Genomic DNA, 15,193 nt, shown 5'->3' on the forward strand with positions numbered 1-15,193 from the left:
TACTACTCCCCATTCACTATGATAATTTCTTATTACAGTTGTGTTACACACTTTGACCCTTGGCCCTGACGAAGATTACTTTTGCATGTGTGTGCTCACAGTATTTGTGCATTCATATGTGTCTTCGCAGCAGCCTTTTCTCCTAAAAGCATCCCTGACCTACATCTAGAACATTCAGCTGCTTCTTTCATCTATCTCTCTCTGTCTCTGTCTCTCTCTCTCTATCTCTCTCTCCCTCTCTCTCTCCCTCTCTCCCTCTCTCCCTCTCTCTCTCTATTTCAAAGCTTTTCTAAGCTCTTCATCTCCCCCTGGTGCTGTAGAAAAGAGGTGATTACGGATGCAAAAACAGAAGGTGACCCACATACCACCTCTACCGGTGTTCTATTTCCTTCAATCTTTCTTTTTCTGGTTTGCCCTCCAGCCCTGGGGAATAGGTGGAAGATGATACACTTACCTCGTCCATGTGCTTTGACAATTTCTCTGAAAAACACAGAGAAAACGGGTCAATGTAGCCTACTTAAAGATGCCTGTTTCAAGGATTTTGGTCACAGTTATTATCATGCAGGTGTTATAAATTCTGAACATTTCATACACAATCTAATTTGTACCTAGCCTATGTGTCATTGACTTGATAGACCAACAGAACAGGGAGAACAACATTACATTTAGGGAACATTGAAAACCCAGTGAGAAGACCCAGACCTCCAGATCAAAGCCAAATGTTGCAATGAATGACAGTTTTTCCATGTTAGGCAGTGAGAGACAGAATGGTTGAGGATGCCAAGCTCTTTTTCTCACTGCTTTACTTGGCAAACCAGAGCAAGGGAACAGTCATATCACTAACATGATACAAAAAGACTGTCTGAGTCCTTTGCCCATTTTTTGTTTTGTCTCTTTTATTCTATTTTAGATCTATTTCACTGATCTTTAAATTTGAAAAATAATTGCAAAATGTTTTTGTCATTAGTTAAATGACCATATACACCATTCAGGTACATGCTAATGATGGGTGACACCCATAGACTGTGACACCAATATGATGCCTGCGCACGCTGGTGTGTCTGGACCTTTTTATAGTCTATGGTGGAGATACATATTACACAATGATGTACCTTAGCTAACGTTAGCTATGTAAAGGAGTTAACTTTATAAGTCAGAGACTAACAGGCCGACGTATTTCTCTGATCTTCAAATTAACCGTTACATCGTGATATAAAGTAATGCATAAAGTTAAACACCAAGCAACGTTAGCTTTTAAAAGTTAAATGCAAGTGGGGGTGCTTGTTGATGTATAGCTGATTCAGTGTAGATTTGATTGACAGTGCATTTGCTCAATAGATATTTTAAATGAGAATTGTAACGAATCAGCGGCTAGTTTACGCCTTATTCTGGACCAATCAGGTTGATGTTGTTACAGAGAGTAACCAATCACAGCGAAGGGGTGGGCTGCAGTTCAAGGAGCGCGAACGGTTAAGGGCAGACGGCTGCTAGAAAATGGCGAATATGGAGGAGTTTCGGTACGGGAATAATGTTATTTGGAAACTTTAAGCAGTTTTAATACTTGATTAAGCTCGGGCGTGTTTGTTTTCTGCCTTTAATGTCAAGTTATTTTGAACAATGGCGAGCGCTACAGCTATGTCAAACTAACTGAAGCTCATTTGTAAATACGTTTTGTTATTAGTAGCTAACGTTACTCTAGCTAGCTAGCTAGCAGGAGCGCTAGAAACATGAAGTGTCCTAGTTGGCAGCTGTAAATGGCGTCCCTGTGCCCACACAATGAAATGACAGCGGACCTGAATACATTTCAGCAAGACTCCCCTGTTTTTATGGCTTATCGTTGAGTTAAGTGCTCTGGGGCCACTCGGCGACACTGCAGTTGACGTTATGGCTTTACACAACTTGGTCTTTGTTATTGATGTGGATTATGGAGATCACGAATCAGGAGATCAACTGGATGTCAACAGTCATCTCGTAAAACGGGGAATATTACAAACCCTGCTGCATTTTGGCTATAAATATGCATTTGACAAAGTACGGTGGGGTTATAAATTCTTTCAATCCAAGACTGGCCGCAATGCCAGCCTCATATCGAGGGGGTCGGACTTCAAGGAACTTCGCCACAAAACTTTTGAAGACTTCGAAATAGAGTTTGAAGCCAAGTTTGACTCTCTCAAGGATAAACTGTGCCCTTCACAGCAGAAGCAGAAATCCAATCATTCTGCCTCGATTCACAATGCACTCAAAGAAACTCTGCTGGACTTCCAATGGGACCGACCAGACATCACTTCTCCCACTAAACTGTCCCTGAGGCCGAGGAAGTCGAGCCGAGCTGGAAAGCCCAGTGTTTCACAAGAAGATGATATTTCAAGCAATGGGAGAAATGTTGTGTTTATTGTGTCGGAGTGTCCACGTTCAAGGTCACAACTTGTGGACTATCTTTGTTTGGGAAACAGTGACCTGCCTACAGATGTGACTGAGCACATAATACCCAGGGGGCTTCACGACATGCTGGTTCAGCGACAGGTTGTCCTGCACTGGATTGACAGTAGATCACATGTCCAGGTGAGTAGCTCTTCTCTGAACCTGAACCTTTAGATTTTATAAAGTCACCTGACCAAATTGCCAATTACAATGTAATCAAAGTTCTTCTAATTATATGCTTGGCCTTTTTGGTCATCAGATCTCAACCCAATGGGACCCTCCAGAGATTTTTGAATGACATGTTCCACCATAATCATCAAAATGCCAAATTAGGAAATGTATTTAGCAGAGACTTGAAGAATCTATGGCACAATGCATTTATTCTTTTCTGATGGCTGGTGTTTGCCCGAAACTAACCAAGACTCTTTATTTTGGCTCACATGGATGATATCCAGCATCTTGTGGGATAAAAAGTTTATAGATGTTTCAAAACCTACTTGATCAAGGTATTAACACATACTAACCTCATACTCTGTCGCTCCCTGCTAAACTGTCTGTTAAAACAAATCCTATTTATTCCACTGACTTAAGCAACTTTGATCATTTGTCTTCTTGCAGGTCAGGAGGTGTGAGGATCACCTTGGCTCTGACAAGCTGTCTGAGGTCCTAGCTCAGCTGGGTGGCAGAGTGATCCCTGTGGTTGCACTACTGAACCTCCGCTCTACTCAAAAGCCTGAGTCAGCCTTCAGCAGACAGACCTTTGCATTCAAGTCCAGCATTGGATACCTGCTGTCTTCTGAAAGGCTCCACCGCCTGGCTTTTCCTGTCATAGGTGGTGTTCTGCGGTGGGAGCAAGGTTGGTAACATGGAAGTGGATTCTTAGCAACATCTGTATGACTCAAACATGCCTGAAATAGTGCAGATGTTAAAACTATTAATGTGATCTGTAGTTTTAATACAGATACAAAATACGTCAGACGTTATATATTCTACTGTGCATCATCATTGTCTTGGGATGTTAATTTATTTATTTGAAAATATTTATCTGCTTCAATAAAACCAATTGTATAAAACAAATACAAAATGAAAATATTAGAGAAACCAGACACAAGGGGCTTCATAACAACTTCTTGTTTCTTCTTCATGCTCAGATTTAGCTGTCTTTGTAAACTTGATTTGTGTTTTTTTGGCACAACAGTGGAAATAACATGAGAGGCAAGGGAACTAAAGCCCATTAAACCTGAAGTTGAGAAAGAACAGCTGTTACTCATGTGTGTTGTGGTGTTCTTCACTCGCCCAGGTGACCTGACACAGAGCTGTAGTGTCATGATTGAGCCAGTGTCTCGCAGACACAGGCTTCTCCCAGAGTCGGTGGATGTGTGTCTGAAAGCAGTGCTCCAGAACTGGGATGCTTCTTCACTGACAAAGACCTCCACAGAGTCATGGTTGCTACAGTGCTCCTCCAGCTGTGACCAGGGAGCTGCTACTGCTTTACAGCATCTCCTGATGGAGATGTCTGCTCATGCACTGCACATGGTGAGACATCCAAAGACAACAGGGCTGTTTTGGTATCGAAAGCTTTCTTTTTTTCCATTTGTAGTCTGAGTAGTATTGATCATGTTCGAGCAGGATTGGGTTGAATGCATGATTGTTATTTTGCATTATATTTGTATATATGTACCCAAAGACTAAATATAGTATAAGAAAATTGCTGTATCTCAGAAACTACAACGAGCAAAATGAAGTATTTGGTGTCTATGAACACATTACAAGTTGAGTATCAACACATTTCATACAGAGGTCATTTAAGAAACACAATGTTAAGGTTTTTGCCTCAATTTGAAAAGATGTGATCTAAAAAGTTGTATTGTTAGACTTGCCCAAAGTACTGTATGTCTGTACCAGATTTCAAGACTTAGGACCAATCTGAACAAAAGTCGTGGCATTTCTCCTGATGATACTAAATATAGTTTTGGGGAACAAATGGGTTAAGGGCTACTGCTACAACATGCATATTTGCTCTCTAAATAACTAGTACAATGTAATTACCGTATTTTCCGCACTATAGAGCGCACTGGATTATAAGGCGTATTAAGCGAAACAAAACAGTCAGTCAAACTTTATTAAACGTGTTCACAATAACTCCCAACCTTGTTCAGTTGTAACACGTAAAAAAAACAGTCTGATGCCAAATCAAACGTTAGCGTATTCACAATAACTCTCAACATAATGGAATAGAGACTGTAGAGACGCTTCTGCCCGCTGCTCTAACTGTGGCCATCTCGCTTGGTTCCCTCGGACACTCTGTGGTCTTCTTTACTTGGCGCAGGTCATCTTCTTGCTTCCTCCACTTCCGTACCATTGATTCATTAATGTTGAATTCTCTCGCAGCTGCTCTATTCCCATGTTCTACTGCGTGACTGATAGCCTTGAGTTTGAAGTCCGCGTCGTAAGCGTGTCTCTTGACAGGTGCCATTTTGGAGTCCTTATACACACACACTGTAATATTATGGTGAAGCACAGTATGTATTACTCTGCGACGCTCCTGACTACGGTAGCTGTAATGCTGCAAGCGGTGTGGCTTTGTAGTTTACCAAAGTCGCACTAAAACATTTTGACAGAGCGCCGTGTACCACACAAAATCGCTTCGAGATCAGTAAGCACAACCAGAATGAATCCATATATAAAGCGCTCCGGATTATAAGGCGCACTGTCGCTTTTTGAGAAAATTAAAGTCTTTTAAGTGCAGAAAATACGGTAATTGATTGGAAAACCACACGAAAAAACAGATTTGGACACTTCATCCCACAATAGTTATGATGAACGGGGTGTAGAGGTCTGGGGGTTGGGAGAAGGTTTACAAAAGTATCCTGTTTAGAAATGTCCCTCTTTTCTGTGTGCATTGATTGAGTCTTTCTCGTCTTTTGCTTGTTCTCCCAGCTTTCTGAGGTGAACGACAGCGGCCTGGTGTGCTCGGCTGTCCTCTCCCCCTTGTCTCACACTACAGCTCTGCTCACCATTCTCCAGTCTGGAGTCCTCGAGCACGACCAGCTCCTAATCACCGAAAGCATTGCTCCTGCCACTGCAGAAACCTCAGCTGAACTGCCAGATGTTGTGAGCAGTGTTCTGGGACTAGTGTATGAAATCATGGAGGCAGATGGTGACACTGTCGATGGTGAGCATAGAAAAGTTGTGTTCGGGTTGCAAAACATCAAATGTGAATCTTGGGACACCAGTTTTATTGCTAGTTGTTAATTGCTGTTTTATTTTTTATCCTCAGACCAATCGAAGGATCATCAGGTTCCTGAGTGGGCTCAGCAGGAAGTCAGCCATTGCCCGCTGACGACAGGCGTTTTGGAGAGTTGGTTTCCTCAGTCGGACCAGTCAGGAGTGAGTTCCCATTTAATGGAGTCAATAAGGTAAGATTTCAGTTTTCTTTGTAGAATTCATTTTTTGTGCTTTTAAAGCAAGAATTCTATAAAGATTTAAACCAAAGGAAACTTAAAACAGACTCAAGCTTGGCACAAAGATGATGTTTTACTCACCTTGTTGCAGGTTGCTGCATGCAGTGCCAGAGCAGAGAGAAGAGGACGAGTTGTGTGTCTTACAGCAGGAGCTGATCAGTGGTCTGGCTGATTTGTATCAAACGTCCCGGGGCACAGAGGCCAAGAGGGGACGGAAACGTGAGAAACCCCTCCTCTAAATGTTTGCATATTTCCCGCTTTCTATGAAGGATGTGAAATTAGTAGTATAACAGTTACATTTAAGATATTGGGAATTATCATTTTCAACATAAATGATAAGTTTTACACTGTTTGGTTTCCAGTATTATCTTATCAAGATTTTGAACTGAGGGAAAGCTGCACAAATGTTTATCTTATCATTTCCCGTCTTTGATCTACAGGTGGCGCTCAGCGCACACCGGTGAAGCAGAAGATGAAGACCATGAGTCGCTCCCTGCAGATGCTGAATGTGGCGCGGCTCAATGTCAAAGCCCAAAAAGATCAGGCAGAGGCTGAGCAGCTGGGGGCCGAGGGCAAGGGGCCAGAGAGACCGGGGAAGAGACGGACAAGTAGCAGAAACAAATCTGGAGGAGTGAACGCCATCAGTAAGTGTTAAAACTTTACAACATGATCACCCTGCTGTAGCAAATAAGTGTCAAACTCTACCTTTTATATATAGTAACATATCAAGTAATGTATCTTTTCCCTTTGCCGAGGTTTCACTAGTGAGGAGGAGCTGCTGTCCCATCTGAAGTGCAGTTACGAGAAGACTGTGGCAGAGAAAGACTTGTCCCTCCCCACTGCTGTCCAGCACCTCCTGTTTGCTGTGAAAACCTTCTTTGGGACAGAGTCTGAACTGGAGGTGAGACATGTCGAACCTCAAGCTTCTGATTTACGGATAATCATACGTTGTGATTTAAGCTTTACATTTACTTACGCTGACAGATTTATTTATTTTATTTTTGATTAACGCGCTGTAGGAATAACAAGATGTTGATCTAAGATGCAGAAACATTTCTTATCAGGATAATGAAAGCATTTAGTGCATCATATAAAATACATTTCAGTCAAATTGGACAGTTGTACTGTGAACATCTGCATATCTAAAATATTATGTTTTCTTTGCAGGTGAAGATCTTCCAGATTATCCAGCTGCACCTCCTCAAGACCAGCAAATCAGTCAGGCAGCTCTACGGCACGGCTGCAGATGTTGATCGCAAAGTCAGAGAGTGAGTGCATTCGACCTTTTGTGTGTTCTCTTGAGTAAAACATGTAAAACTCAGCTCATTGACCAGCCAATCAAACACTTTGGTTATACGGGCTCTCTCCCAGGCGTAAATGTGTACTTGTTTGTGGCTGGTCTTAATAAATAAAGGTTAATATTGCAATTCTATTCTGAAGTCAAATAAACTACATGTATGTGTCAGTAACACAGGCTGTGTCCTCTAGGTGCAAGCTTCAGGCGTTGCTGAGGCTGGAGTTGTGCTCAGCGGAGCAGTCTGACTCACTGGATGTTGATCAGATGGCAGAGGAGGTAAGATGCTGCTGACATCGAGTCACTGGTGCAGCTGAATCTTCTTCTTTTAATGAAATGGCAAAGGTCAGAAAAGTAACTGGCTGCACAGTATGGAGTTTAGCACATACTTTTGCCATACTGAGAACAAATAGGTGTTTTTCTGTCTGGTTGTTGTTGTTCATCTCCTTAGTCTGAATGTGTGATTGGAATCAGGCCTTATTTAATTAATTACTGACATTAATCACCACAAAATGATACGATTTCTGCTTTGTATTGAAATGTTCTCACAATTTAATATATTTTTAATCACGTTTGAAACCATTTGACCTGCAAAGTTTATGTCTTGAACTTCATTAATTGCACAAAAAGAGTAAATTCTCACCTCTCATGTTCCTCAGGTGGCTGAAATGCTGAGGATCATCTCCCTAACGAAAGACCCAGTTTGTTTAGAACGGTTCCTTGGAGACGAAGTCCTCCCAGGGTAAGTGTGAGGGGCTGCAGGAATGAGACACTTAAGATCATTTTCTTGCTAAAAATGGATGCAAAGCTAATTTGTTTGGAAATAAATGACATTAAAAGACGATATGAACGCAGTAGCTATTGATGTCATTTGTAGGAGTTACTATATTTAGTTAGGAATTCATTATTTACACTAAACTGATTGCTGTTTGAACCCTGACTTGTTGCACAGCATCCATTGTTCTCATCTGTAGTTGTTATCGTCTCTGATCTTTCTGTGTCGTGGCAGGTTCCTGACCGCCGTCCCCAGAGTGCTTGCAGACATCTACCATAGTCTGGGCACCCAGCTCCCCGATGCACTGGTGGCTGTACTGCCGGCTGACTTCTTCAGTGACGAGTCGGTTACCAAGGACGGCGTTTCTCCTTCAGCCTCCTCCCCCCCCCTCTCCACACACAGCCTGGTTTCGGATGGCAAAGATCGCCTGCAGAACCTGCGAAATCGTTCTGCCAACGAGAGGAGGTGAGCGGAGGCCGTATGTTTGCTGGAAGGCTCGGGGATTTACAAAAACGTTTAGATACTACAGACAAGTAGAGACACTCGAGAGAAGATGATGATGTTGGATGGAAACAGTCGTTGCATTTTTAGTAACCGTTATAATCATTAAGCTATGATGTTTAGATTTTTTAAGATGTCCAGAATTGTAAGTTTGTTTTGCTGCTTCTTATTTTAGGAGTGGGATGCTGACTCGTCATCGCAGTATGACTGAATCGTCGCAGAGTCTTCGCCAAATAGAGATCCCCAAAAAGACTACAAGAGCTGTAAGATGATCATAGATAATTCTTATTATAAACGTTTAATTTAAACCTAGATGGGTGGTTTAAATACCTTTTTTCTTTGGCAATTACTTTTCTCTACAACTCATTATTATGCTTACGTTCTCACATTCAAGCTAAATGTGATCCTCGTGTCCCGAACGATTGTCTTTACAAAGGTTGCAGATCTTCTGGTTTGTTGGTTTTAACTCAAAGACGTAAAAACTTTTAAATGTCTTAGTGATTTGTCTAATTTCTCAAATGCTTATGTGTTGTCCTGTGAAGACCATCACCCAACTAAAAGACCGGAGATGCATTTCATATGTTTCATGGTTATTTTGTCTTTGTCTAATCGGATCATTTTAACATCTTTATTCTTCTTTAGTCCAAATCAAAGATCTGTGCAGCTTTGGAGAAACCTGTTGCAGAAGCACAACCTCAGAAACAGGAAACACAAGGTGTGTTCTGTTTAAACACATCCAGCACCACTCCACTGTTTTATCCTCTGAAGACAGAGCGCTAAATACAGACCATGTTGTGATTGTCCACAGAGGTGACGAAGGTCAGAAGAAACCTGTTCAACCAAGAGATCGTTTCCCCCTCAAAGAAAGCCAAGCTGCCGAGGAGCCAGTCTGTGTCGGCCGTGGAAGGCTTGAAGCGCAAGCGATCTCTTGAAGCCGAAGGTAAACAGATTCATTATTGCAAATCGACTGAAGCTGTTGTGAATAAAGAAATGAACGCTGACGTATAATCTACAAGCGAGGACCTTTTTACTTTCAGTATTTATCCATGCAACCTTGATATTCTGATATTCACTGCTACATTGACCGTTACAAAGAAGTTTAGCCTGTTTTCCAGTGATGGGAGTTTTAACACCTCAAATCCATTTAAATGTTCAGCAATTAATCTCAAAGGAAATTCTTCCTTTTCAGAGAGACACAAACTTATAACAAAGAAAGTGTGTGAAACCCCCGTCCACAAGCAAGTGTCCAGTCGCTTCCTGTATCGGCAGAAGATGGGAAGGTATGAACAGTTTACCTTTTTCTAATTCATCAGTAATTATATTTATTGTATGACTCAAAGATTATCTGAATGTTTTTGTTTTCAGGAGATCCGTCCCAACGGAGGAGTGCATTGTGGAAGAGTCGCCAGTAAAACCTGCAGACGGTATTTTTTTAATATCACAGTTCTTTGTTGTTTTCACACAAAACATATTTACGTGAATGATATCCTGTGTTTGTCTAGTACACAGCAAAACTGAATTTATTTTATCTTTAAATAAAATGACTCGCATTAGTTGGATCATTTTCAATTGTCTTTAGTTTGATATTTCATATTGTTAGATTTATTTTGAATTACTACTCATGACTAAGTCCTTTTGTGCTTTGCTTTTGTGTCAGACTTGAGAAGGAGCCCAAGGATAAAGAAGTTTGCTCGAAGACACTCAAACGTCTTCTACTCAAGTTCTCAACCTCGCTCCCGCAACCTGGACCGAGCTCTCTCTGCGTCCCAGCTTCCTCTCAGCGATGGCAAAATCAGTGGGGTTAACGTAAAAACTGTTCGCTCGCCGATGCGTCTTCTTTTTGGTGCTGCTCATTCCCCCAGTCGTACTTCTGCAACCAGGGCCACCAGGTCGCGGCTTTTCACAGACTCGAGTGTCTTCGAGGTAAGTTCTGTCTTTAACAATTCACATTTAGAAATACATTTTCAAAACAAATCACGTAACAATTATAAATCCCCGCACGTTATCGCTAGATTAACTAATGATTGATGAGAGCATATCTAGTTTTCCATATCAACTTAAAGGTGATGGTGTGACGTTGTTGTGCTCAGTTTGTTACCGCTGCACACGACTACAGAATAAAGTTGGTTATTGCAGGTTTAATTACGTGTTTGTTTGTGTTTTGTTTTAGAGTCCAAATAAAACACCAACTAAGTCACCTGGTAAGCATGGGAGGGGCATGCATGGGATCAGGACACCCAAGACACCCCAAACCCCAGTGTCCCCCAAAACTCCATCTCCATTCAGGATGTGTGTTTTCCCTGCCGCACAAAGCCCCGTAGCAGGCAGCTCTCGTGAACTTGGTATGGCTCTGAGAGGCAGTCCCTTCAGATCTCCAGCCAGACAGACGTTTGTGGTAGAGAGCCCCGTGAGGAGCCCACTGAAGGGTATTCTCAGGACTCCCGTCAAGTCCTTGGTTGAAAGCCCCTCCTCTTCTGGATTACATCTTCTCAATAGCCCCATTTCCATGACTCCCAAGAAGAGCGTCACATGGTCTCCATCCCCTCGAAAATGTAGAGTGGCAGACGGCAGCGTTACTTTCAAGGTACCAGAGTCGCCTTGTAATGCGTCCCGCACGTCTCCAACACTGGTGAAAACACTCATGCAGTTCAGCAGTCCTGTCAAAAGCACAAACACTAAACGAGACATTTTTAAGACTCCAGAAAAGATTTGTCAAGTAAACCTAGTAAGGATTTCTGAAAATCAGCATCAAAGGTCCTGTGAAAAACTTCATAACGGGATGAAAACGCCTGAAAAAGGGGACACTGTTAGTCTGGAAATGCCTCCTCCACAATCCACACCACCCTCAGACCACCCTCTCACCTAAACCCAACACTAGAACTCAATCCAAGACCCCTAGTCCTAATCACAACATGGTGACTCGCTCTGGACGAACTCCAGGAAAAAGTTCAAGCATTGCTTCCCCATGTAAGCCTGTGTTTACACCAGTAGGAGGTACTACCATTTCCCAAGGAGCAGATACTTCAGTAAACCCTCCAGTAAAGTCCCTGACTAGAACGAGGTCTGGTCAAGGTGCTGGATCCACCAGACATAACTTAAGATCACAGTCTAGTGAGAATCTTCCCTCCAAACTAACCACAGAATCTGCTGAGAACTGTGACCTTGTGGAAAGGAACATGCAGTCAGCGGAACCTTCCCAAACCTCTGAAACTGACAGTTCCCACACAGATTCACAACAACTTGACTCTTCACGTTTTAACTCTGCATCCACAGACGATGAAAGTATGGACATTGTAGATGCTTCAGTTGTCAAGACCCAGTTTAGTGGAGGTATCAAAATGAACATTAGCTTTTCACGGAAGCCCTCAAAGTCCGGTGAAGACTTATTGTCGAACGCCGTGTCTCCTGAATCACGCGTGCCACCCCAAGGCACCCCTGGCCGGAGCTACGGCTTCCGGCAGACCCCTGACCGCCAGCAGAGGGAGGCTGCTGCTCGTTTGGGTTACGGAAATGAATCTCCTCGTTTTTCAACCCCAAGAGGCCTATCAAGACTTTCTCGACAAAAGAGCATGGGTACTCCGAACCCTCTTACTTACCAGGTAGAAATGGAAATGCAAACATCAGGACTTCCCAAGATCAAAATCAAACGTACAGATTCCATGAATGCGGGCGATTCTGCCTCAGATGGAGGTCCTCGATCAGGAGCTTGGAGCCCTTTAGTTGGTGTGAAACCTTCTCAGCTGGAAAGCCCCTTGGCTTTGTTCTCTAAGCACAGAGATCCTGGATGTGTCTCGCCATCTATCTGTACCCATGTCACCCCGGCTAAGAGCACGCCTGGAAAAGGTGGAAGCGTCCAAACTTACATCTGTCAGTCCTACACGCCGACACGCCATCCTGCGGGAACAATGTCTCCAATGGCAACTGCTGACATCATTCCCCTAACTCCTTCACCTCAGAGTGGAGGGAGGGTCACCCCAGACAACCTCAACAGCTGGCCTCGCAGGAAGAGAGCTCAGATTGGGGTGGTTGGAGGCAAGGATCGTGGCCTGAAGGGGGAGCCTATGCTGTTGGAGTTGCTCGAGGAAGCCGAACTTGGAGTTAGCAGATTGCAGGACGTTGAGGACACGGATGAGCCTTCAAACAACAAAGCTCCAGTATCAGCGTTGACCTCCATAGAGTCACCCCCAGTTGGAGCAGATACATCTCCTCTGTCTCCACTAGAAGACTTGTTCTGGATGGAGAAGCTGGCTCAGCAGCCTGACTGTGCTGATCCTCAGAGAGAGGAAGAAGACATCATCTGGGCCACTGGAAATGGAGATGTCAAGTCGAGTAAGCTATGTTTTATGCATTACAGCCAACTAATACCATGAACTTCAATTAAAAGCAAGCTGCTGGACGGTATTTGTTTTTAAATTCTCACCCATACTTTTATTGTTGACCTAAAAATAGCTTCTATATTGTGTCCAAGAGAACGTTCACGGCTGTAAAACTGGGACAAGTACATGCTTTGCTTGATAAATGTCTGAAATTAAATGTGTTACAATAAATGTGTTTTAAATGATTAAACTTTGTGACAATTGACTTGATGGTTAAAGGCACCGTTTCAAAATGGATTTGGTGTCTTGGCATTTTTTTGAGACATAAATAATAAGTACAAAATGAAATGATTGCACGGCGTTGCTGAAAATAACTGTTCATTTTATCACTGCTGTTTTCTGCATTTTGACAGTAGCGACTCCTCCCAGCTCAAAGGTGAGGAAGACGGTGACGGCGAGTGGGATTTTGGCCCTCACTCACTCTCCATTGTTGTTCAAGGGCAAAACGGGCTCTGCTAGTAAAAGAACACCACATTGTAACGGTAAGATGTGCAGTGCATGTGTTTTACAGTTCATTAAAGACACTATCTGTGAGCCACATCTACAGAATGCAAGGCAGGATTCCCACCTCCCAAATCCATTTATTAAAGGACAATTAGTAACAAGCAATTTCAAGTAATGGAGGACAAAATCCCAGAAGATTAGAAATGGGAATTGAAATATAAAATGATAGCTGCCATTTGTCACTATTTTCTGACATTTTATAGTCGACGCAATCGAGAAAATCATCGACTGCTTCATCGTTAATCGCAGCCCTTATCACGTGTGTGTCGTGTTTCACTGTCCTCGTACTCTTTGACCATATAATATATGTTCTACTTGTCCAGGTGAGCAAGTAGCTCAGTGCTCTAGCATTGTTTTCACAGACCAACAAAGGACCTACTACATTTGACATTCCCCTTACTGCACGTTACCTAACACTCCTCGTTATTCCCGCTGTAGATGAGGCTGCATCAGGGAGGAGGATAGAAGTCGATGGAGTGGACCGCTCCCCCTTCAGCCTGCCGATCAGACTCTCAAACACGGGGAAGTCCTACAGCAGGAAGAGGCTGCTTCACTAAAGCAAAAAGATGGTCCACTCTGTGTTTCACTGTGAAGTCGTGAGACTCTCAGACATGTTTTGTCTTCGAGTGCTTTTGATGGCAGATCTGAAAGATGTCTTTCAAGCACCACTTGAAAGAATGTCCCTTTCAGTCTCTCCCTCGAACACCTTCGACCCAACATTTTCTGTTCTAACAGGCGACTTTTGTTTTAATCAGGACATTTTAACATTCTAGATAAATGTAGCTGTGAGGTGAAGAGCTATGCACTTCTGCCATGATGTTTAAAACTGTTCCTGTTCATGACTTCATCATTCAAAGTGTGCCATGTTTGCTGCGTAGGTCTCTCGGAAGCTAAAGCTGTTGGAAAATGGTGATTATTATTATGTCATCTTTGTTTCGTAAATAAGCAATTTTACAATCAAGTCTAAAGCCTATATCTGTTGATATAAATATTCATGTTTATTTATTAGTTTGTTTTTGTCATAAACTTGCTTTTCTATGTGAAAGGGAATGTTTTAATGATTTATCTTTGTAAATATCTTATGTTACCAAAATCTCATGTAAATAAATATTAGTTTTCTTAAGTTATTGAAAATGTATATTTATTTGTTTACCTTTTACTCTCGTTGCTTCGTCAGGATTCACACAGACTTTATTCTCTGAGTTACTTTTAGAATTACATTTATCAGCAGCCAGCAAATAACAGGAACGCTGACACTTGTGTCCTGTAATCACCCAAAGGGCAGTTCCATATGAACATAAATCATGTTTTAATCCAGAGACATATTCATGATTGTCGCACACAGGTTCGATAACCCCTACGTTTTATACTCCTGATTATGTTCTGAACAGGATTTGATTTGTTTCTTTAGAACTGCTCGTTGATTTGGCCGTGAATACTTAGTTTATCATAATTACTCACAAGATTAGCTCGGCTTCCAGCACACGTTGTTTGCTGTAAAGTCAGATAAGGTGATTCTTATAGATGCAAAGTAAATAATTGCTTAATTCTATTTAGCTGCTTCAGTTTCAAGGTCCTTGCATTGTGCATGCTGTCTTACTGTAACTGTCGACTTACTCAAGAACACCACAGAGCATTGTTAAAAAGGGCCTTTTGAACCTCAGTACATGTGACGCTGATAAAATGAAGTCACAACTGATTTTTTACAAATAGAACTAAATGAATTGCATGCTCCCTTCAAGTCAACCTGCTTTGTAGCCCGCAAGTTTCCCCCACTCTTATATACAAAACTGCTCGAGCTCTGTGATGTTGCATTGGGGGCCGTGACTGAACGGCAGCTTTCAAAATCCTGGGAAAG

General features: G+C 42.4%; 1 protein-coding gene across 1 annotated transcript; it reads left to right on the plus strand.

Moving 5' to 3' along the window:
- Positions 1–1,456: 1,456 nt before the first annotated feature.
- Positions 1,457–14,462, plus strand: ticrr (TopBP1-interacting, checkpoint, and replication regulator). Its single transcript, XM_029434577.1, is given in 22 exon segments — positions 1,457–2,562; positions 3,040–3,277; positions 3,722–3,957; positions 5,362–5,596; positions 5,702–5,840; positions 5,977–6,104; positions 6,326–6,529; positions 6,641–6,786; positions 7,053–7,153; positions 7,374–7,458; positions 7,839–7,921; positions 8,189–8,419; positions 8,631–8,718; positions 9,098–9,170; positions 9,264–9,395; positions 9,645–9,735; positions 9,821–9,879; positions 10,113–10,378; positions 10,626–11,297; positions 11,299–12,784; positions 13,185–13,313; positions 13,774–14,462. Coding segments are annotated over 22 exon segments (5,619 nt in total). The 5' UTR covers positions 1,457–1,884; the 3' UTR covers positions 13,893–14,462.
- The last annotated feature ends 731 nt before the right edge of the window (positions 14,463–15,193 follow it).

The sequence above is a fragment of the Cottoperca gobio genome, chromosome 6 (genome assembly GCF_900634415.1).
Source record: "Cottoperca gobio chromosome 6, fCotGob3.1, whole genome shotgun sequence".
NCBI classification, from domain to species: domain Eukaryota; kingdom Metazoa; phylum Chordata; class Actinopteri; order Perciformes; family Bovichtidae; genus Cottoperca; species Cottoperca gobio.